We start from the raw sequence: 24,479 nt of genomic DNA, 5'->3' as shown, positions 1-24,479 counted from the left end.
GCGAGCGGAAGGCTGTGCACGCCAACCGTACCATCCTGAGCTCCTTGATGTTTATGTGGAGGGTCAGATCCTGAGCTGACCACAGACCTTGGGTCTGAATGTTTCCCACATGGGCCCCCCATCCCAGGTCTGATGCATCGGACACTAGTTCCAGTGACGGGGCCCTGCCCCTGAACTGGACCCCTTGGAGCATGTTTCTCATGGAGGACCACCACCGTAGGAAGGTGATCCCTGGCATGGGCACCGTGAGGACTTTGTCCATCCTGTCTCTGGCCTGGGAGAACTCTGAGGCCAACCAGAGCTGGAGGGGCCTCATTCTGAGTCTGGCGTGATGGACCACATACGTGCACGCCAACATGTAACCCAAGAGCTGGAAGCATGCTCTGGCTGTTGTCACCGGAAACCTTGTGACCGTGTTGATGAATCCCTTCAGGGTCTCGAACCTGTCCAGTGGGAGGGAGGCTCTGGCTGATGAGGTGTCCAGGACCACCCTGATAAACTCTATGCATTGTACCAGGACTAACGTGGACTTCGTGTTGTTTACTAACAGGCCCAAAGTGGTACATGTGGACAGAAGGAGCGTCATGTGATCCTGCACCTGCGACTGGGAGCTGCCCTTGACCAACCAGTCGTCCAGATAGGGGAAGATCTAGACCCCATGGTGCCTGAGGTGGGCTTCCACCACTGACATACGTTTCGTGAATACCCTGGGGGTCACAGACAGGCCAAACGGGAGGACCATAAATTGGTAGAGTTGCTGCCCCCAGATTGAGGGCAGTGTACCAGTCCCCAGGATCCAGGGCCAGGGAGACCATGCGGAACCTGAGCTTCACCATGTACTGGTTCAGGCCTCGCAGGTCCAAGATGGGCCTGAGCCCCCCTTTGGCCTTCGGGATAAGGAAATAGTGGGAGTAGTACCCCTTGCCTGTGAACTCCCCTGGTACTGCTTCCACCGCTCCTAGGCCCAGGAGCCATCCCACCTCCTGCTCTAGCAGAGCCTCATGTGAGGGGTCCCCCAGGAGGGACAGAGGCAGGGGGGTGGCTGGGCGGGGAGGAAGTAAACTGGAGGGTGTAGTTCCGGGAGATGGTGTTGAGGACCCATTGGTCTGAGGTCAGCCATGACCACTCCGAGAGGAAAGCATACAACCAATTGGAGAAGGGAAGCTTTATTGAGGGTGGATCCCTGATGAGAACTGGCAGGGCGCCCCGGGCATCCTGTCAAAACTGCCTTCTCCCCACGTGCTTGCCCTTGGATGACCCAGGCTGGGGGGCAGGCCGAGACTGCCTCTGTGGGCACCTCTTATAGTCCCACAACTTCTTATAAGCAGTCTCATATTTTGAATGGGTGGCCTGAGTGGGAGTCTCCTATGGCTTGAACTTATGTTTAGCCAGAGCTGGAACATAGAGACCCAGAGTCCGGAGAGTCATGCGGGAGACTTTCAGGCCATGCATCTTTGTATCCGTTTGTTCCGCAAACAGAGTTTTGCCATCAAATGGGAGGTCCTGCAGGGAGGTCTGTGCCTCACTGGACAGCCCAGAGAGCAGGAGCCATGACACCCTTCTCATGGACACCGCAGAGGCAATGGACCTGGCAGCTGCTGTGCCCTCCTCCACCAGCGCTTTGAACTCCTTCCTGTCGCACTCCTGGAGGGAGTCCTTGAACTTGGGCAGGGAGCCTCACAGATTGAACTCATACTGGCCCAGGAGAGCCTGGTGGTTCGCCACCCATAACTGGAAGCTCGAGGACGAATACATTTTTCTTCCAAATGAATCCAGCCTCCTTGAATCTTTATTTTTCAGGGTAGGGGCTGGTTGGCCCTGCCCTTCTCTGTGGTTGACCGACTCGACCACCAGGGAGTTAGGAGCATGGTGGGTGTATAAGTATTCATGACCGTTGGTGGGTACAAAATACTTGTGTTCCACTCTCTTAGAGATGGGGGCCAATGAGGCCAGGGTTTGCCACAGGGCATTTGAAATTTTTGCCACCATTTTGTGGAGAGGCAAGGGCACCCTGCCTGGTGCCAAGGAGGACAGTACATTAACCAGGAAGTCCGAGGGCTCTTCCATCTCCTCTGCTTGGAGGTGGAGGCTTGATGCCCCCTTTATAAAAGAATTCTTTGTGGGCCCTAAAGTCCTCCTGCAGGATGGAGGGAGGAGGGGCTGTAATTGCCTCATCCGGGGAGGGTGAAGAGGCTGGCGCGGTACTTTGCATGTCCACTGGCACTGGAGGGTCCACCACCTGGTCAGTTTCTGGGCACGGTATCGAGGATGTATGTCCGACCGACTCCTTCTTCAGAGGTCTGGAGAGGGAGGCCAATGGTCCTTCTGAGGCTCTGGCAACTGAGCGAGCCCCCATTGGGGGCTGCGTCAGGGGCCATGGTGCCCCCTGGTACCATTGGGCCGGCCACGGGGCACGGTGCCACTGCACCTGCTGTGGCTCTGGCAGAGCCGGCTGTTCAGCCTGGCTGGCCTGGCCCATTGATAGATGACTACGAAGGGAGGCCAAACTGACATACAACCTGCCGCTGTCCCTGGACCGGGAGGAGCGGTGGCGCCAGGAGTGTTGCCAACATGGAGGACTGGTACCATTGGTAACAGCTGCTCTGTGATCGGCTTCGGCAGGCGGACCCGCGCTGGCGATCGACGCCCGGGGCTGCGGAGGCAGTGTTGTGGCAGGATCCTGGAGCAGAATGACGAATGGGAATGACGTCGATGTTCATGCTGTGACTGGGTGCAATAGTCCCGCTGAGATGAGGACCTTTGGCGTCGACTGCCTCAGTCCCATCGGCGTTCGCGCCTCGAGGCGGAATGGTGCCGAGAGTCTTGTTCAGACCCAACCAGAAAGCCTGGTGGGCATCGAGGGCAATCCACGTGCACTTTGCTCTGAATGGTTGCTGGGTGGCAAACGGCATCAGGAACATTCCCTCAACCGAGATTGGTACCGAGCCAGGGGTGACTGCGGAGATCCTATTGGTGGCTTGCTTCTGGACCGTGGAGTTGACATCAGCGGTGCTCCTGGTACTGGCATGGACATAACATCCCGGGCTGCCTGCAGGGTCTCTGGTGTGGAGGGCACCCGGACATCTGGGGAGGCCTGCTCCGAATGGGCTGGGCTACTCCGCTCAACTTGAGTCGGAGGCCTAGAAGCTGGTGGGCTGCCCAACATGGGTATAAGCCTCTGTCATGGGTTTACTCCAGTGCCATGGCGAAGAAGGTCTCTTCCTAGCCTTCTTGGCGTGCTCCGTGGATGGGGAGCAGTGCTGATTAGTCGATGGTGCCGAAGGGTCACCGCACACCGACACCGCGGTGCCAACTCAGAGCGGCGCGCCGGAGCTGGGGTCAGCGCCGACTCCATCAGAATAGCCCAGAGCCTAATGTCCCTTTCTCTCTTGGTCTGAGGCTTAAAGAGCTTGCAAATCTTGCAGCAATCACTGAGATAGGTTCCCCCAAACAGTCCACATGTGAATCACTCACTGGCCTAGATTGCCTACAAGTGTTGCACGACTTAAAACCTGGGGCATGGGGCATGCCCCAGCCCAGGCGCTCTAGCTAAACTAAACTAAACTAATTACAGGTACCATACACTGAAAGAACAAGCAGTTTTGGGGACGAACTACAGCAAAGCTGGAGCAGAGTAGTTCCGAAGCATCTTCACTGGTGGCAAGAAGGAACTGAGGGTGGGGGTGTGTGTGCAGCGCCCCTTATACCGCGCCATGGAGGTGCCACTCCAGGGGTCACTAGGGCGCTCCCCTACGGGTATTGCTAGGAGAAAAACTTCCAGTACCGGTGCATGTGGCGAGCACACACACCTACTGTGGAATACACATGAGCAATCACTTGAACAACTTTGGCTTTTAGCAACAAAGCACAATGAGATAGTGAAAACAGGTACTTACTATTAAGTTACAGGTGTTCAAACTACATATATCCTGTCAGCCTTTTTCAATACAATTAGGAAACAAACCTTTAGCTCTGAGGTGGCAGAGGTAAAACAAGACACAACAGGACAGGAAGAGAAGAGCACCAGGCCCCTTGCTACCCCCCTAGGCTGCACTGGACCCATAGGATGGACTGGGGCAACTGCCCCGGGCCCTGCGCTTTGTGGGCCCCGCGCTTCAGGGGGATGTGGGGTCTAGCGCAGCTGGGGGAGGGGTTAGCAGGGAGGCCTGGCACTGGCAGCAGTGAGCGACCTGGCCCTCAGTGCGCCCCTGTTCTGCCCCTTCCTTGCCCCCATTCCACCCCTTCTCCCGAACCCGCACCCCACCTCTTTCTGGCTTCCGGCCCCTCACCCGAGCAATGCAGAGCAGGGTGGGCTGGGGCCAGGTCGCTCACTGCTGCTGGCACCAGGCCCCCCTCTAGCCCCTGCATCCCCATGAAGTATGGGACCCCCACCCCAAAGCACAATAAGCCAAAACATTGGTGGAGCCAGGCCCACGTTCCTAAATATTGGTGAGCACGGGCACCATGGACCCATATAATTCGCTGCCTATGCCACCTTGTCTTTTGTAGAGAGGGTTGCTTCCTACCGTTCAGTTGGAGAAAAGGACAAAATGGCAGATGTGTAAGAGAGAGAGAGACCTTTAAGAAGGAAAACAATACACCCAATAGGAAGAGGAGTTAGAAAGTTATCAGTAAGGGGTCTGTGACTGAGGCTAAATACAGTGAAGGGCTCACACTAATTTGTTATGTGACTAATCATTCATGTCTGCAGATTGAACCATCATTTAAAAAATGTACAGTAACATTAATTCAGGTGGCAAAGTGGAACAAACAGCTTCTATGGTAATTTGGATTCAAAACCTGTATTTGTTCCTGGCACAAGCCTACTTCTTTTATATATTTTATCTGGACAATCCAAGGCCACATTAGTGATCTTTGCCCTGTAAAGACACTTGGAGATTTGAAGAGTCTGGTAAATTCAGCAATCAGATTTCATGGAACACAACAAAATAAGCAGCAACTTTATCTTCTGCTGTTTTTCTCTCAGAAGCTGGGGAAAACCTAGCAAAAACTGTCTATGTCCAAAAAAGGACAAAGTTATTTTACATTCTGTAACTGGCTTTTTTAGAAAAGAGGTAGATGAAAGTCTGATTTCTAGTGAGCAGGGTTTATACCTGGTTGACATGCACTTCTTCATTCAGTTAAAATGTAGCTTAATCTTGTTAACTCATACTCTCTTTGTCAGTCATATCTCTTACACTGAACAAGTGCAAGAAATCATTACTTCGGTATTCATTACTGCACTGACTTAAGTTATTAAGTTGAATTTGAATATGTTTCACAACGACATACATGGACATGATTTGTATTTGTAGCTGTCTAAAGGATCCATCACCAATACTACCTTGTGTAGATAACCCAAACATCTGAAGAACAATCACTGGCAATGAAATTCCAAAAAGCACAGATCATTACAATAATATACAAGTACAAAGATCAGCATACAGCACTTTCCCTAAAAAGTCATTGGGGGGAGGTGAGGGCGATGTTGCAGGTCTCCCCAATACAAAATGCTGCATTCAATAAGTAAAGATACAATTGTCAGTTAACTTTTGTCAAAAGATCCAGTTTTGAGAGGTTAAAAACTTACAGTCTGCTGCTGTAACACCTCAAATGGTGCATATAGTCCTCTTCCATTCCAGAGCATTCTGGTGGCCTGTCTGGTCTAGGTTCTGTGCTCTGGTGACTAGAAGTCAAGATGGTCAGACACCACTTACCTGTTCAAAGTTGCACACACATGGGCTGCAGATGCAAACTACTTAGACTGCAAGTATCTTCTGCTTCAAGCACTTGAATATTATCTGCATGTCATAGAGGAAGCCTTCTCATAAATGGGCTGCCAGCTGGCAGGCCCTGCTCTCAGGTCTGGGGAGAGGTGGAGATGCAAGGTAAGCCAGGCAACATAATTAGAAATACCCTGTTTTATGACCAGGTGGTGGCAGAGTTAAGGATAACCAAGACTAGCATCCAATGCCAGGGGATTAAGGGCCTTAAACTACAATATAACAAGGCCAAGAGAAAATAGCAGTTAGTGAAAAACATGCTCATTTTATGATGAACTTGATTGGCTCCTGGGCATTTGCTCCCCCAGTGACCCTTAAGTGCTGTGAGTCTGCAATGAATCACTTTGTGGTGTGGTTGTGAGGGCTCAGGACTGCCATCAGGGAGGATCAAGAGGCTAAGGAAATGCACTGAGAGATACCCAATATACTGCTGGGATCACAGGATCTTTTTGAGGTGGACTCAGGATCCAAATGTGATTGGTGACCCAATGGGCAAGCCAGTGATGGAGGAGTTGTGGGATCTGGGACCCTCTGCGGGAGATAGGTAGCTCCTTATGATAAAGGTACCAGTGAGAGTGGATTTGGCAGGCTCAGTGGAAAAGTTCTCCAGATTCTTATGAATAGTGCCATTATTATTTGTGAAAGGATGGATATAGCCTCCTATCAGGGCAGAAGCATCCACACTCATTCTCTGCTCCACCAGTCTCCATTCTCCACCTGCACCACTGTAGCACAAGTAACAGCTGGCTGGACCCCTCCTAGCTCCCCCAATTCAGGCCCCTCAGAATTTCCTAGGTCTTGTAATTCTCTTGGCCCCCATTTTAGCTGCATAGGGCATTGCTCCAGGTGGAAGCAGAAGGGCCTCGTTTGGCATATATGGCAGCTCACTGAACCAAGTCAGGTGGCTGAACTTGGAAAGGACCAGTTGGGAAAAAAATTCAAGAAGTCACACAAACTTCAGTGTTAAAAGGCAAAACATAGGAACATTTTATTGCAAGAAGTTACATATTGGGCACTATGGCCAAAATGTTTCCATTACATTGACTCTGCTAGCCCACGTGCCAGGCAATGGCATCCACATCGCATGCTGAGCTTACACACCTGAAATCACATGAAATTAGTCTGACTTTCTATGAAACACTTTCCTTAGCAGATTCTTTCTAGCTGTTCAGGTAATACCTTTAAAACTGTATAAAGCACAATTCTGGAATGTAACCAATGTGCAAGTAACAGTCCACTGATTAGTGGGGTACAAACTACAGTTTAGTAGAGAGTTCTGTTAACTATAGCCTTTATTTCTTCCCAATCCCTAATTACGGTTTCCAAAAACCATTCATAAGAGCAAACACTTGCTATTCACCATCACCATTCTACTCAGTGTATAGCTGAATTTTCTTCTATATATGTTTGCATACTCAGGAAAAGGCTTAATCTTTGAACAAGCCTTGGAAGATAACACCATTAATGTCAAAATAGTTTGGTGGATTCCACACTGCTCACTCTTCTGAAGTTCTAAGTTTTGAAAATCCTGGAATTATGCATGTTTCAAGGCTCCAAAGGCTTCATGAACTTTTCATAAAGATCCAAGAAAGCCTGCACCACCATGGAGAAGCAGCCCTTCCAGTAAACTGTATTCCTGAGCTTGTTTGGGAAGATGGTGGGACATAGAATGGATATATGGATTCTTCCATCAACAACTCACAAAACCCATCTGTTTAAATACCTTGATAAACTTAGGCACATTAGCAGCTTGATCACACACTCCTGCAATACACTAGGTTTTGTCTTGCACACTTTCACCAGAACAGCAACTACCATGGACTTCCTGATTCCAGACTGACTCTCTCCAGATGACTGGTAAGGAATCTGGAGTGGCCAGATTCAACAGGATGACGACTACTCTTTTCCACAGAAGTCTAGCACTGTAGTATTGGGCCCTGGTCAGCATAAGAGTTCCAGAACAGTTTCTTTTTTCATCCCAAGGTTCTGTAGGTAGAGCTGGCCATCCCAAGTCACCAGAACAACTCTGTCCCACAAGCCTGTGATCGTGGTTCACTGGGTGCAATTCAGCCAAGAGTTAAAACACACAGCTATGCATGTGGCAAGCAGCAGTAAGTGCCTGATGTGTGTGTGTGTGCCTCTAGCTCTCTGCAGGTATTGTCTGAACCATTTCGCCACTCTGCAGCAGCTCACTCAGATGCCTCCTAAGGGCTTGTCAAAATTTTGACTTTTCCCATAATTCTCCTGTGCTTCCCAGGACATTCTAGAAGTCCTTCCACAATCTGCCAGAAACAACTGCTTGCGAGAGCTGTACCAGAAACTAGGATAGTTATTGGGAGGTCAGTGCAACTACATTGCAGTAGAAGAGAATAATATAAGGAGACAGAACAAAACTGCAACTGTCTTTAGCCTGAAACATGGCTAGTGTGGACACACTATCACTGGTGCTTACATGAGTGCAATTCAAATGGTTCAACTCCCTAGTGAAGACTCTGTCTAAAGCCTCCTAAGCACAGCAAACATGCAAAGATTCAACATCCCTATGCTTAGAGGACTGGACTTATGAATTTTGTCATTTGGCAGCCTCAGGAAGGGTGGCTAACAAAAGACTGAAACATTTTGGAAAATGTGTGTGGCCTGATTTTCAGAGGTCTTGAGTACCTGTAACTCCCATGAAAGTCCATGAAATCTAAAAGGTGGCACCTCTGAAAAATCAGACCAATCATCCTTATTGCTTGACATCCATTATAAATGATCCACTGTAAAACTGTCTTGCACTTCACAAACATCCTATGGATCACCCCTCCCTTTGCTTTTCCTGTCAGTTCTTTCCAACTTTTTGGAAAGCTGTAATCCCTCTTCTACAAATTATATATTTTACCTAAGAAATCCAATAAATGCTTTTAACTGGGGAAAAAAAAATCAGCCTTATTAGTTCAGGCTGAACATGGTCATTTGAATTGGCCACAAAGCAACACGTATAAACTAGTCAGAATGATTTATGTTAATTCAGCCATCATCTCCATTCAGTTCCAAGGAGAAAAATGTCTGCAACACAAAAACAATCCTTCACAATTGGCACCCTTCCTGGCGATCTCATCGGAGAGACAAGGCATGGGAACCCAGCTGGTTACCAATAAATATATTAAAGTACAGTAACCAGTAATGGCTATAAACAAAAGAAAAGGCCAAACACTAGACCAAAATTTTCAAATTGGATGCCCAGCACAAAGAATCCATATTTTGGAACCTACATAACGTGGGCTGTGATGTACTGAGCAACTTACTGAGTCAATGGAGGCACTGAAGTCAGTGGGAGCTAATGGGCTGTGAATGCTAAGCACTTCTGAAAGTCAGACCACTTATTCAGATGCCTAAATATGGAATTAGGTGCACAAGTTTGAAAATTTTAGACTTCTCTGTGAAATGAAAAGGATGAATGATTTAACTAAGCCTGTTCTATCAGATTTTTCATTACCTCCATAGTACTGGAAATTGGGATTTATGGAATCTGACAGCAAATACTGATGGGGACCAAGACTCCCAGCAACAGTTACACTAGGAGAGTAGAGAAGTCCTAACATCTTGGGTCAATAGGGTTATTTGAAAAAGACCTAAGGATAGATAATTTAATAAGCCGCTTTTAGATAATTCATTTTAAATCCAATGTAGGTCCCAAGTGCAATGAATGTAACTATTCAAAGAGTGCTAAGATTTGCCTATACACCTCTACACCGATAGAATGCGACCCGATATAACACGAATTCGGATATAACATGGTAAAGCAGTGCTCGGGAGGGGGAGGGCTGCGCACTCCAGCAGATCAAAGCAAGTTCGATATAACGTGGTTTCACCTATAACGCGGTAAGATTTTTTTGCTCCCGAGGACAGTGTTATATCAGGATAGATGTGTATTTTAAAAAATATATATTGGTAGGAGTCCAAGCACAGCGGGATGCCGCATTTTGAGACAGATCTGGATTAGCAGTGAGGGTATAGCTGAAGAATTGTGCAGCTCTGGCTCACACTACGCAAAATTGTAGCCATTACAAACAGAACATTTTCTCAAAATTTAAGGGCCTGATCCTGGAAGTTGCAGAGCTCCTCCTTCAAGGATTATAGGACTAGACCCATATGCTCTTCAAACTTAACTTTAAAAGTGAAGATGTTACATAAAGTGATTCACTCAATGATATTACACACTGCCTGGTTTGAATGAACTAAATTAAATTCAAGTTATTTATCTTGTTGAAAACCTAGTTAGATTTTCTACTACTGCTAAATTCTGCATGGTACGGTTTTACTCTATCAGCATATTTAGCAATGATAATTATCACTGTAGCTTCACCGAATTTTTCATAAGTTAACCATCCACAAAATATGCTTAACATCTTTTTGTGAAAAGAATAAACAAATATTATAATAAAACATTCTGAACTTTCAAGGCAATTTCATTGTTCTTATCTAATTTACATTAATTTCTTATGAATATTTTTTCTAATCCTCCACCTTACAAAGCAAGTTTTCTACCACAAGAGCTCAAAATCCCACAGGTTGCTTGCAAACACCTACTTATTTTTCAGTATCCACAACTAATCCAGCTCCCATGCAGACAGAGACTAAGGCCCTGATCCCACATTGTCTAGTGGGTGGGTGTACTGCTGCACTGAAGCAAAGCCCAACTGATGTAGATGGAGCTTTGCATGGGCACAGCAGTCCACCTGTGCGCTACACAATGTAGGATCAGTTCCTAAAGGATAACAGACACTGAGTTTTACGATCAGATATATAAAAAAAAAATCAAGATTAAATGCAGTTTTAGTATATCAAACCAAAACACATGTAAGGAAATGCTCAGGAGTACTGCTATGAGATTTTCCTCTCATCCTAAAAATATCAGGAGGCAGCACTCTTTCTCAATAACAAGAAAAGCCCTACAACATTATAGTAGGATGTTTTTGTACTATACATCATCATATTTCAGTTATCCTATTTTTAAAATTTTTCCCACAGCCAAAAATCCTTTGAATATTTTGAGGTATATTTTTGATTCAGAAAGGTAACAATATAATGGACATGTTAAAGCTTCAAGTTATCCACAGGGAGGTTACACTAAGACAGTGGCTCTCAAACTTTTTTACTGGTGACCCCTTTCACATAGGAAGCCTCTGAGTGCGACCTCCCCTTATAAATTAAAAACACTTTTTAATATATTTAACACCATTATAAATGCTGGAGCCAAAGCAGGATTTGGGGTGGAGGTTGACAGCTCGCAACCCCCCCATGTAATAACCTCGTGACCCCCTGAGGGGTCCTGACCCCCAGTTTGAGAACCCCTGCACTAAGAATACATTACAATACCTCTCTAATGACTTTAGCCTAGACATATACAGAGCTACTTTTGCAAGATATTAGCAAGTCCTAGTATGGAGATTATTTCAACTTTATAAAAAAAATCATCCTGACATTTACACCAATTAAATGTAATGCATCTGTGAACAGATCATATTATGTTGTGAGTAAATGTATTCTACTCTGGATCACTAATGAGGAGAGTCTAATCTCAAGCAAGACAAATCAACTTCTCATGAACTGTTACTTCATACATAACACAAATAAGAAATGCTTCACATTATAGACATTTATATTTTGTTTAAACCTTTTTATTTAGAGATTTTTCTGGTAAGGAGATATACCATAGGAAAGCAATTTCACTGGCAGTGAGGTATGTATATACTCTACCAAAATACTCCTTGTTTTAACTGCTTTTAACTTTATTTACATATAAAGAAAATATCAATGCATATTCTTGATTTAACTACAGTTTTAGTTACCCTACATGAATAAAATGAAATGTTACTTGCATACAAAACTGATTTGTAGAGGAATCTGATTTACTGATTAAAAAATTAAATCACGTTTTGATGACAATTTAAATGAACAAACACAATTTATCATGACCAAGACACCTGCACCATACTGTCCATCCTCACAGCACATTTATTTCAGTAATTCCATAAGTAGGTCCTTAGCATGAGCATAGTGTTACACAGTTTTCATACACAGAATCACATCCAAAACAAGTTCTAAAATTTAAATTGTAAACATTCTCTTCATATGTAGAAACATTTCAATGTGTTCAAATTTCTTAAAATGATCAAAAAAATTTAAACAGAATTATAAATGAAAAGTCTAGTCCTAAACCGTGTAGTGAGCAGTTCTTATTAGTACATTTCTACAGTGTTAAATAAAGTAGTAGAGAGGCAAACTGTTCTGTAAGCAAGTCAGACTTTAAGTAAAACATCATAAGGAAACAAACTTTAAAAAAAATGCTTTGCAATAAAGAAAGTTAGATTTGAATCTACTATGATACAAAAACGTAAAGGGTAAATAACATCTTTGTTGACAAAGTAGGAGGTAGCATGGATGCACCACTTTATTGTCAGTGAGAAATGCAACTGAAGTAAAGAATACTTCCTTACCACAAATAATTTCCAGTACTATGTACATATTTCTCTTAGAAATATTTGTTTAAACAAGTTTCCCTCCACTTTTTAGTACAAAAAAGCCTCATATGATTTAAAAAAAAAACCCACTTACACACCTAGATAGAATAGTACTAATTGCCCTATTTGAATGAAACAGTCTCTTGAACTATGAAGTACATGATATTTAATGCCCTAAGTTGAGTAAGTTGTATTAGCGGTTCTTGGTATTATACAAAACACTACATACATACAAACAAAATATAATATCTTATTTTACTATGCAAGTGTGTTTTTTGTGTGTGTGTGTTTTTTTGTTTTTGTTTTTTGAATAAACAGAGCCTTGATTCTGGTAACACTGTAGAGGGCATGGTTTGTTTTTATTAAAATCTGTCTATAAGTACCCATGTGCAACAATTTAAAAATGGCTGCTTACATGTAATGATCTTGTACTGATAGTGAACACAGTAACTGACAAAAACATAGTAAACCTTAAAAACACATCTGCCACCCTATATAAAATATAAAGACTACTTACTGTAACTGTTAAGTACTCAATTTGTTTTGATGTTACTGTAATTCACTTTCCCTACTTCTCTGGCTTTAGGATTTATAAACATAATTTAGTGTAGCAATATTTTTTAAAAAATGACAAAGTATTTCAAATTTACATCCAATTCAAATTTAAAAGGTTTCCTTGTTCTATGATGCTGCTTCTGCCATCAGTAAAGAAAACGAAGTTTCAGTAATTGAAGCAGGCTTTTTAAGTAGCGTTGTGACCTCAACCATGCCAGCCCCAGTCCGTGGAAGATTTGCATTGACGATGTGTCTCTGCAAGTGCTTTATCCAGTCTTCCTGAACAGACAATGGTCCTCGAAAGACCAGACCACAAAACCTGTGCAAATTTTAAAATCATTCCATCAAGAAGATATATTAGCATTAAACAAAGTACAGGTCAGCAGACATTGCTAAGGATTAAGAATCATACAGAAAGTAAACTTTTATCCTAAAAGCTCATTTTAATATATTTTTTAGATGAAAATCCTAATGGTTTCATGGTTAATTCAACAATACTTGATAACGGTTTCAACTGACTATGAAGATATAAACACAAGATTGAAGTTTATACTATAAATTATACCTTCACATTTGTAATGCTATAGTTAATGGCCCATTTCCATTAATAGGCTTTTGTTTGTTTTGTGCAGGTGAAGAACACTGCCCAAATATGAAATATGGAAAACACATTTTCAGCCAGGAGAGGGAAAAAAAAAATCTGTTCCAAAATGTAAGACTGTTTCAGGTTCTTTTTTGTTTAGGTTAATGTAATATTCAACTTAGTTGTTTGTTTTGCTCAACATTGACTTTTTAAATCAAATGCAGTTACAATATATTTCTGAATATTCTTATGTAAAAGCAACAATATATAACCTCTCCCAGATACGGTAATTTCAGTTAACCAATTATAAAAATCCTGTATATACCTGCATCGGAGTATGTAAACTTCATCAGCACTATGAGGTAATGGCAGCATTTTTTTCTTGCTTCCAGATCTTGATCTTGACTTTTTTTGCTTACAATCTAAGGCTAAGAAGGAAGGAGAACATTTTCCATATATAAAAGTTAACAATTAAAAGTTAGTCCTAAACCAAATAGAAATATTCAACAAACCTTCATTTATAACCATGCTGAAAAACCCATTTATTTTCTCTTACTGTGCCATGTTAAATTACAATCTAAATTCCAAAACTTTCAATTACCTTTCAAACTCTAAAGAATGATTCGCAAAGATAGTCCTTTCCTATCTTTGTTTATCACAGTGTTTGTTCTCCTCTAAAAACCATAGGACAATCATGAAGCTAGGTACATTTTAGTTCCAGCAAGCACTAGTAACTGTTATTGTGGAATTACCTGGAATTACCCAATGACAGTTTGAACTTCCATGTCCGAAAGAGTTTTAAGAATGAAAGGGAAGAACTGTTGATAACTATAGTTCAAATTATGTTATAAAAATACAGTTACAGCTTCAAAATGTTGATGCATTCAAGCTAATTTGATTTAAATCCGAAACATGAATGAGAACTTCTATCTGCAAAGAAGTCTTGTTTACATCTGCTACAACAGTGAGGCATGCACAATCATCTGCTCACATCATTCAAGCGCCAAACAGAAGCAAAAGTTTTGGTCCTGTCCTGTCTCTGGGACTCTTAGCTGAAGCTTTCTTACCGTTTGTCTATTCAATGGTTAAAAGGAATAATAAGAAAACAGGGATTATGAACCTCTTGTAATAGGTTGACAGACTTTATGACAATGCATAGAGATGAAGAGCCACTTGCTGAATCACTGTCTTATCAGGTGTTTGAACTATGCATGGAGGTACAGCGTAATTACTGCTGAAGCATACTAGCATGTGGATTTAGGATTAAGAGGGGCTGAGCCCTCTAGGAGCAGAGGAAACTGAAGTTTGCAACAGAGGCCTTGCAGGGAAAAACTCTACATCAGCCATGGTTGGGAAATAACTTTAAACAGTACTTTACATTGTGTAATGATTTACACTTACCATGAAGCTAAACTCAAGGGAGAGTCTGGAGGCATGTAGAAACGTTAACTACTCCTAAACACGAACACGAAACACTAATGACATAGAACTACCAAAGTAACAATAATGGAAAGGGCATCAGCAGCACCACGGACAGTCACTCTAGACCAGAGGTTCTCAAACAATGAGGCACAGGTACCAGTTGCCTGCCTTTTGGCCAGCGGTTAAGTGCTCCCAGAGCAGACGCAGAGCTCTGTCCTGCCTGGGGGCAGGGCAGAAGGGGCCAGAGCTCTGTCCAGAGGACAGTGCTGGGACAGCGGACAGCCAGGGGTCTGTGAGGGAAGCAGCTTGCAGGGGCACCCCTGCTCCATCCCCCACCTTATCTCTGCCTACAGCAACACAGGGATTCTCCTGATTCCCCATCTTTTCTCCAGTAACACAAGGCCTCCCATCCCTGCCATCTTCCCCCTGTGCTCTGCTCACCAGCTCAGCTGGGGCTCGGAGATCTCCAGGAGCTCTCCCCTTTGGCTGAAGCTCCCCTGCAATATCCCAGGGGCTCCCTTCCATCCCCTTCCACCCAGCCCAGCCACATACCTGGGGCTCCCCTCCACTCCTGCCTCAGCCCGGCCCTGCAATATCCCCTCCATTTGCTACTGAGCTGCTGTTCATCCCTGGGCTGCAGGGCTGGATGAATTGGGCTTAGCAGAAGGGTTCTCTTTCCCCAGCTGCTGCAGCTGTTCATTTCCAGCTGGTGCCCCATCATGGCAGCAGCCCTTATGCAAAGCGGGCTCTTCGCTCTGCAGAGGCTATTGGCACTGCCTTCCTCTCCATCCCTGGTGCTGGAGATTGGCTGCTTGCGACAGGGAGAAGCCACCATGGGGGTCCTTGTGGCAGTGGGGAGCCATGGACCCTGCATGGTTCCTGCTCAGCGTGACACACCACCTCCCCTATGGCACCAGTGCAGCTAGACAGTAACCAGCTGGTCCTGGCCAGCAGCAGCCCAGCTCAGTCCCGGCTGCCAGCTTAGTACCCTGATGGACTTCCTGCTGCATCAGACCTATGCGGAACTCACAGTGCTGGCGAACCTCTGACTGCCATGCTCTGACCTGCCCCCCACCCCCACCTGCACTAAATGGGGGGCCCTGTTCCCTACCTGTAAGCCCAGGACAGCTGGGGCGGTGTCACGCAGTCAATGGTGTTACGATTTCCTAAAATGTTAGTGGAGTTTTATTTTAGTTGCTACAGTTTGTATTTTTTGGAACACAACTGTGAGATAGCACGAAAGATAATTTCTGCAATAAAATTAGTACTTTTGATACTCATACCCTTATTTTAACTATACTGATCATACGCTGCTACATTATTATTCGTATTCTTGCAAAGTATAGGATTTTCAGTTTTGTGTTGTCACTGTAAACGACGGGGGGCTGGGAGGTGCAATTTTCTCTCTCTCTAAGCTTAGGGAGACTCACTGTGACAAAGTTTGAGAATCCCTGTTTTATGCTGATGTTTCTCAGGTGCAGAAACATTAAGATGTAAAATCCTAATGTTTGCATTCTCTGATATACCAGTCAAGGATAATGACACAAAGACAATAGCACTCAAAGCCTCCTCTGCTTACTCATTCATATCAATTAAGAGAAAAGAGAGAGCATCACACTGCACCTTTGCATTTTTTTCCTACCGTGGGTGAATATTCTGGGGAGCAGGGGATCCCTTTAGATGGACATTTGATCTATAGGTTTTAATGCAGTGGGCCAAACTTATTTTTAGAGGCCTTGTCTTCATCCCTGATTCTGTCCAATAGAAAAACTATTTAAAGATTTCTGTTCCTCTAATTCTTTCCAGACAGAACCTCAAGGCCATAGTGTTCAGAAGCTGCCACAGAAACTAGCTACTGACTGAGTACCAAGATGTTCCCTCTCTCTCTATCATCTTATTGTTGTGGAAAGAGAGTAAGGGAGAAGAGATAAAGAGACAGCTGCCAACTTGCTAATCCCTTTTCTGGAAACAATATTATCTAGAAAAATGACTAAAAAGCCAGTAGAAAACTCACTGACACTTCCGAGTCTTGAAGGTAGGAGAGAACTAAATTCAGACTCCAAATGGGTACAAAACAGGTATCCAGATAGGCTTATTTACACAAAGTTGAAGGAAGCCTTCTATTAGTAGATGAGGCCCAATGGTGTTCTCTTTGACAGCAGCAAGCAAAGGGCTCTGGACACAAAAGGTGCTGACAGCAAGGACTTTGTCAAGACCCTCTTGGAGAAAGTGAAGGATGTGATCAAGGGAACAGGAATTGGCCCTAATGCTTTATGGCAACATACAAGAACACGTTCCATTTTCTATAATGGAGAGAAGACCATATCTTCCAAGCTTTAAGGAAGTATGAATTACACAGGAGTAGAAACCATTAAATTGGTGGCTTGGCCTTTCCCACACCACTGGCACCTTCTCTTTGGGGAGGATCATAGGACTGGAAGGGACCTTGTGGATCATTAAGTACAGTCCTTGGCTATTGTAGGCAACCCCATTATGTAATCCCATTCACAAATTTAAAACTAGCTGGGATGTTCATCCTCACTGCTCCGCTAAGGAGTTTTGAGATCTTCAAGTGAAAGGTGCTCTTGGTACAAGGTACCAATTTTAATCACTTTGTGTCCTCTCATAGGTATCAAAGATCCTTTTCAGCCTCATCTATATATATATATTATATATATATATATAGGTTTTTATGTAACCCTCATAAATGCAGCATCTGAGCACCTTCCACAAGAGATATAGTCACCTGCACAGAGATATAATCTCTCCTCCCAGTCAGAAGGAACTGGGCTTAATTCATTTTGTATTTTCCCCCTTTTAAATCTAGTATTACTGATGGACATCTTGCTCAAAAAAGCGGGGTTTGCATTTTGCCTGGAAGGTACTGAAATTTATGGCCATCCTTCTCTCTGAGAGAGGAGACAGGATACCTGAAACCTGGATACCAGTGTGCCAGTGGAGAACAATTAGCATAAAAGGAGATCCATCTGGCCAGGTGGAAATGATTCTACAACAATGGCTTTGCCTCTGTGGATTTTGCAGAACACCCCAGAGAGGAAAATTGGAGGAAACAGAGACCACAGCTCCATTAGATTGCCAAGACATTGATATGAGATCCTTCTGAGGTCAGTTAGCAGTTACAAAATCAATGACATTAAAGAACGTGAAAAAGGTCTGCAAAGTGGCAGCCCTATATGTGTAGCAGGCTCCAAAAACCAGAAGGATGTCGCTCTTGTGAGATAAATGCTTTGTGGCTCAGAGTCTCTTAGATCAGATTTCTCTGGATACAGACAGACTTCAAGGCTAGATTCCCTCATTCCCATCAAAAAATTGGACTCTTCTCACTCACGCAAATACTCCAGTGTTTCAGTGAGGCTATACCATCACTTGTGTCCTAATCCTAGCTTTTCTAACAAAGGGTTCCTGAAGGCTAGCAATTCTAGGACAGGGATGTGCAATCTTCTGAGAAATAAACCCCCCTGACCATCCCACACTCAATTGGGCCCTAACACAGGAAAATGGAGTCTGGCATAATGCACCAAGAGAGGTGACTTTGCAATAGCCAGACAGGGATTTTACAGAGTGTAGAGGGAAGAAAGGAGAGAATGGGCAAGTAATCTTCTGCTGTGTCTAGTACACAGACTCTAGATAGAACAACTGTAAAACACAGGACTGAAGAACTCAGCGAAGACTTCCAGTGAATGCAGCCCCTCTCACACAGGGTAACAGGACTAAGGTTGAAACACAAGGATCAGTCCACATAAAACAATAGTAACAACAGACTTAGAAAACAAATTTGCAAGCAATTCAAATGTTAAAACTGGCCATGAGTTGAAGTAGCATTCCACACAACACATCTGTCCCCTTTTCTTGTGGTTTTTTACTTTAAATACATTTCTTTACTTTTAACAGCACAAACTAGCATGAATATGCTTTCGGGTCACTGTAGGAGATTAGATAAGACCAAAACTTTTGGTAAAATTTGACTGACGCTTCTGATCAACATTCAGATGATTCATTCTCCAAACAGACTGGTATATGAGTAACTGTAAAACTGTCATCAAATTGCTAAAACTCAGTAGTAGTAAACTCACTTAAATTAAAGCCATGTGTGCACAAACACTTTTGATGCTCACATACTGTACTGACAGGATACTAAAACAAGCAGCACCAATTTAAGAATAACACAGTCTCACCCCTAGGTCACCTGTTCCAACCCAGCCCATGTTTACAACCAAAACCGGTTATTTAACAACATATGTCTGGTGGTTTCAATCCAGTTCCTAGTGGACAATTTCCACATGACAAAGTAAAACTCCCGCAAACAGCAGGCTCACTAACACTCAGCAAAGAGATAAAGAAAACTGAACCCCAACCAGCCTCATGGAAACTCCTTAAGAATAGGGTGAGGCACATTGTCAAAGTGTATGGAAGCTCTGACTGCCACTACCTATGCCCATGTTGTGGATAGAGGGTATCAGTCTCCACAGCTGTCAACTACCACCTTTCATGAACACTATATTCAGTACAACAGTCTCTCTGAAAGAAGGCTTTTCCCTTCAACCTTGACTACCCACTGTCTGCTTAGTTGCTGCTTCTGAAAGCTGTGTGTGACTGACTGGATTCACTGCTCATCAAAAGCTCTGATTCAGCATGGCAGAGTAGAGGAACAACCAATTTAAAATGGAAGATAATTGAAAATCTTTGGAAAGATCACTTGGAGGAGCTCCAGTTCCGTTGAGAACACACTATTTAAAAAAGCATACACACATTAGGTAAACAGGCTGCATATACTCAATTTCACAGCACAGTGTCAGCATGGCAGGAAAGACCCCAGTCTCACGGAGGTGGCAGATTAAAATGTATGCCCAATATGAGTGGGCAGCAGCATGGATTATGTTGGAAATTGTAACTAGTGGTTCTTCGTTGCACATCTTTAGGTCCAATGAAATTCTCAGGCTGTGAAATAAGTGTGCAACTACACAACAACTTAAATTTGTGCTTTCTGCTAATCCACTGTCCCCAAAACGGGAACATTCTTTACTTCAAGTGCTGAAGCAAGGTCTGTTCTTACTAGGACTTCATTATTTTTGCTACAGAACATTTACTAGTATACTAAACTCAGGCAACACTACAATTAAGTGATATATGTTATCATTTAATTGTATTTGTTTGCTTACTTGCTAATTGGCCACATTCAAATCATTTGCAATGTCTCTCCCAGTCATTAGGGCAAATTTGTAGGGTTTAATTATACATCAAAATATTTTTATCTACAGTAATTTTTATGCCAGGGAACTTTATTGTGTATTCCTCAAGATATTAATACATTTTCTTAAGTACTGCTTGATCAATTATGGATGTAAGACTGCAGAATAAAGACTTCCATTGTATTTCTTGCTCCTCCTCCTAGCTCCAAGGCCACTTCCCTTGTTATGTGCCTCATTGCAGCAGCACATCAGAGAGCAGTAGCAGAGAAAGCATACGTTATTTTCAGGAGAGCCAAAGGAAGGGTAGGACGGTAAAGACAAAAGAAAGGTGGAAATGCCAGGGTGCAAAAGAGATCAAAGAATCTTAGGGGACAAAGAGAAATTTGGGGAGGTCAAGGAGAGAGAAATGGGGGACTCTGGAATACAAGACCTTAATAGGGAAAAACCAAGTGGAGAAAGATGTATTTTGAAGATGGTGAAGAGGTATGTCCTTAAAGTGACAGGGTGAAAGAGAAAACCTCTCATCTGCTCTGCAAAACACCAGAAGTGGACAGCAGTCCACTAACCCTTTCACCAAAATAGGTAGGAGGAAGAAAACTAGCATCTGTTGGGCATGGGGGATTAAACCAATTGTGCAAACCTGTGTTGTACAGACTGAAAACTTGCACTAACTTCTGGAACCAGACTTCCAAAGTTAGATGTGGAATTTCACAAGCAAATTGGGTAACTGTGCACACAAATGCACCTAGGTCCTTTATGCATATAATTACAGTGAACCCATATTGCATAAATGAAGTTTGCAATTACACACTAAACTTAGCATAGCCAATGGCCTAACAAATCTTGGCCTTGCTTGAAGATTTGTTCCTTGAACTATTTTTCAAATATTGGCAGCCATATTTCATATTTTTTCTTGTTAAATCATAACATGTGGCGGCATAATACTCCTGTATTTTCTCAGCATGCAAAATTTGGTTACATACCCTGTAAGTTACTGGTTGTGAAACAGCATGGAATCTACTAGAAAAGTGATGTTGTAATAGTTAATATTGAAAATACGCATAGTCAAAGTAGTGAGAAAAACATTAATTGCCTAAAAGAAGGGTACTTAAGCTAATGCAGCCCTGGGAAAGTTTTCATTTCTGCTTTAATGACTTGCACAGATGATTCTATTTCTTTTATCGAATAGCAAAGTATAAACAGTTCCCATAATATTGCCACATCACTAAGAATTACAGCAATCATGTATGCATACAATTATGTAATTAGAGCAAGGACCTGGGACAAGTACTGAACTAATAAAGAATTTCTCTGACTAATATTTCTTTACAAAGATGTAAGGAAGTAAAAGAGTAAGTTCAGGGCTTTTTTAAAATAGGAAAAATTACTAGATACTCAATGTCTTTACACAGTTTAGAAGCTGAGGTCAATGAATTATTATATGGGCTAAAGACCCCATATAATAATTTATCTAAAACATAGTCATCTTCATCTAACAAGACAAGAAGAACTGGGATCTTCCCAATATAGGAGATGCTCAGTAATACCTGCACTCACACAGAGCCATCTCTTCTCACTTCTCAGAAAAATAGTGAAAGCACAGTGCTTGTTGTGTGGTATTATATCACTAAGACCTCATCCTACACAATGTACGGCAGTGTAGTAGATTTACTGGTACACTATGAATTATCAAGTAATTAAAACCACAATTTTCAAAGTACATTTTGTGATCCATTATCCTTGCTTTGTTTATTCACTTGCCAATTGACAAAAGCCACTAATTTGCAAAGGGTCTCCCAGTCACTAGTGAAAACTAGCAGCATTCTAGTATCAGTTACGGGGGATAAAAGTAATACTAAATACTGATTATGTATTCTAACAATTTAATCTTCCTATACATCATTTCTGAGACACCCAACCCATGGATTTCCTCTAGCTTGTTTAATGTATTTATCTCCTCTCTGTGACCAGATTCAATTTCTGCACTTAAAAATTAAGTTTCTAGCTCTTCCAGATGAGAAGAAAAACTTCCAAATGGGCAAATATAAATGAAGAACTACTCATACAGAATTATCACTGTAAGTTTGCAGACAGCCTGAAACAGCTCTGAAAAACATGAACTGCCCTCAATCTCAGAGGTGTTATATAATAAATAATAATAAGAATACCACCTAGCTTTTATATAGAACTTTTCATAAGTAATCTCAAAGGATTTTATTAAGTTAGTATCATCTCCGTTTTATAGATTGGGAAATGGAGGCACAGAATGACCTGCTCAGTGTTACCAAATTTAGGTATCCTGAGACGCAGACCAGTGCTCTATACACTAGGTCACAGTGCCTCCTCTGTTAACTTTTAAGTCTAAAGAAAATATTTTAAAAGCAATAATTTCCAGTAACTTACATATGCAATTGTGCACCTATCTTGCACAATTATCATCACTGTGTGCATAAATTGAATAAAAGCACTAGCAAAGAGTCCAAAACCTCAAAAACAGCAGTGATGGTAAAGCCTTGTGCATCATCTTTTCCCCACTGAGTGACACTGCACACAGTAACCTTAACAACAAAATTAATTATGTTGTAAGGGCCAGATTCTACCATGCAGTCTTTGTTCAAACCTCCCATTGTTATCAGTGGGAGATCCACTGTGAATCAAGGGTAGCACACAACCCAACCTTCATAGTCACTGCCTTCAGACTAGAATTAAAAACGTATCTTGGCCCTCTTCACAGAAAGTTTGACATCCCTGCTTTACATATGACTTGTACTTCATATAACTAGCAAGATCTATAGCTAAGAAAATGGAACACTACTTTTACCAAAGTTTACTTTTTCCTGTGCTTGTTTCTTCTTTATGGAGTGACAGACAGCTGCTTTCCCCAGTTACCTAGTATTTCTATTTCAGTCTCTCCACCTCCCAATTTTCTTGATATCTTCCCCTTCTGCTCCCCAACCCTCATTCTGCCTCCTACTGTAGACCATACAGATTCAGATCACACTGACTTCAGTGATACTTCATGTGGCCACAAGGGGTTGCCTGCAGAGAGCCAGCTGCAGAATCAGGCCCTCGGATATTATTCCAGATCACAACATAAAATGGTAAGGGACACCAAGCTGAAATCTAGTTTATTTTAATATGAATGAGTTAAAAGTAGCGTCAGGACAGTACTATACTCACCCCATAGTACCACTACCAAATTATTTTCGCTTTGTGAACCACCAACACAAACAGAGAAAACTGTGAAACTGACTATACACAAAGTGCTGTCAGATGCATAGACTGAAAAATTAGTTATTTTTCGCTCATCTATTTCAACTGTAGTACTCTTAAGGGCTATTTGTAATAGTAAGTAGGTAAAAAGTGTTTGGACAGGCATGATTTTTTAAAGCTGTCATATCCCTTTCATAAAAAAACAAATAGCTATTTTGATTTTGGGGTGAAGAATGAAAGTTGCTCAGCTTGCAGCTTTGTTTACATACCTGAAATGCTGGACCAAAATGAGTGAGTAAGAATGAAAAACAAACATGAAAAATGGACAACAGCAACACCTATATGTTTACAAGTTGCTGAAGTTCAATCTCTTAATTAAACTTGTTTACCAGAGAAAGCGTCAAAATTCATTTGGATTAACATATAAGTTTGTGCAGTCTGATGAGGAAAATGCATCATACACAAACTTGCTTTTACATCTGTAACAAAACATACCTGTCCCAGTCAAAAGTCCAGCACTCTTCTTTCGTGCATAAGCGCGTAAGTGGTTGGACAGACTAACAGCACTTGTAAACGTCGTATTGCAATGCACACACGTTCTAAGCTTCACAGGCATACCTATCATTCAAAAGAAAACTATAATCCAGTTCTCTCTTCAAAAAATGAAATTCTCAAAGCGTTGTAAAAAGTTTTCTGTAATAAAGATGTTTAAAATATATTCACTGCATTGATGCAATCGTTTAGTATATTAGAAGGATCCAAATTAACCATTATTAGTTTTGCATGTAGCGTTTAGAGCCAAACCATGTTATTTTGAAAGAAAAGAGGGGTAAACCTTGAACCCCCAAGCTTCTCTGGATTTGACACCTATTATCACTTTCCTGCAGATCTCCACAGTATGCAGATCATTTCCTAACCCCAAAATACAATCCTGTGATTTGAATAGCACAATTCTGTTGAGAAGTTTCAAAGCCTGCAACATTCCCAATAAAGAGAATTAAAAAGTCTAGTTGACGAAGTGGTAATTAAAGTGTTTTACCCACAAGACTGTAAAAGGCTCACTACTAAATTAGGCTGCTGATGAAGGCTGGGAGAAAAGGTGGTAAAACACACCACTGAACAGCTGTTAGACAAAACATTTTATTCAGTGCATTTTATGTTCATTACTTTGGATGCGCAATCAATAATGAAAGTTAATGATTTGAAG

General features: G+C 42.5%; 1 protein-coding gene across 22 annotated transcripts in view; it reads right to left on the bottom strand.

Moving 5' to 3' along the window:
- Positions 1–24,479, bottom strand: part of ZNF644 (zinc finger protein 644) — a 121,543-nt gene that overhangs the window by 37,906 nt on the left and 59,158 nt on the right. For 14 of the 22 annotated variants that reach the window (XM_039483169.1, XM_039483176.1, XM_039483179.1 and 11 more), the window contains 3 exons: positions 23,768–23,890; positions 13,753–13,855; positions 12,314–13,163 (listed from right to left, as the gene is read on the bottom strand). The exons of 5 other annotated variants lie outside the window; for them this stretch is intronic. In XM_039483169.1, coding sequence (XP_039339103.1) covers positions 12,971–13,163; positions 13,753–13,855; positions 23,768–23,890 — 419 coding nt within the window. In that variant the 3' untranslated portion in view covers positions 12,314–12,970. Of the gene's footprint in view, positions 1–12,313; positions 13,164–13,752; positions 13,856–23,767; positions 23,891–24,479 lie in introns of those variants that run through there. 3 more of the 22 variants (XM_039483185.1, XM_039483184.1, XM_039483181.1) reach the window with 1 other exon arrangement.

The sequence above is a fragment of the Mauremys reevesii genome, linkage group 8 (genome assembly GCF_016161935.1).
Source record: "Mauremys reevesii isolate NIE-2019 linkage group 8, ASM1616193v1, whole genome shotgun sequence".
Lineage (NCBI taxonomy): Eukaryota > Metazoa > Chordata > Testudines > Geoemydidae > Mauremys > Mauremys reevesii.
The sequence above is the reverse complement of the archived record's forward strand: the minus strand, read 5'-3'. Positions and strand labels throughout refer to the sequence as shown.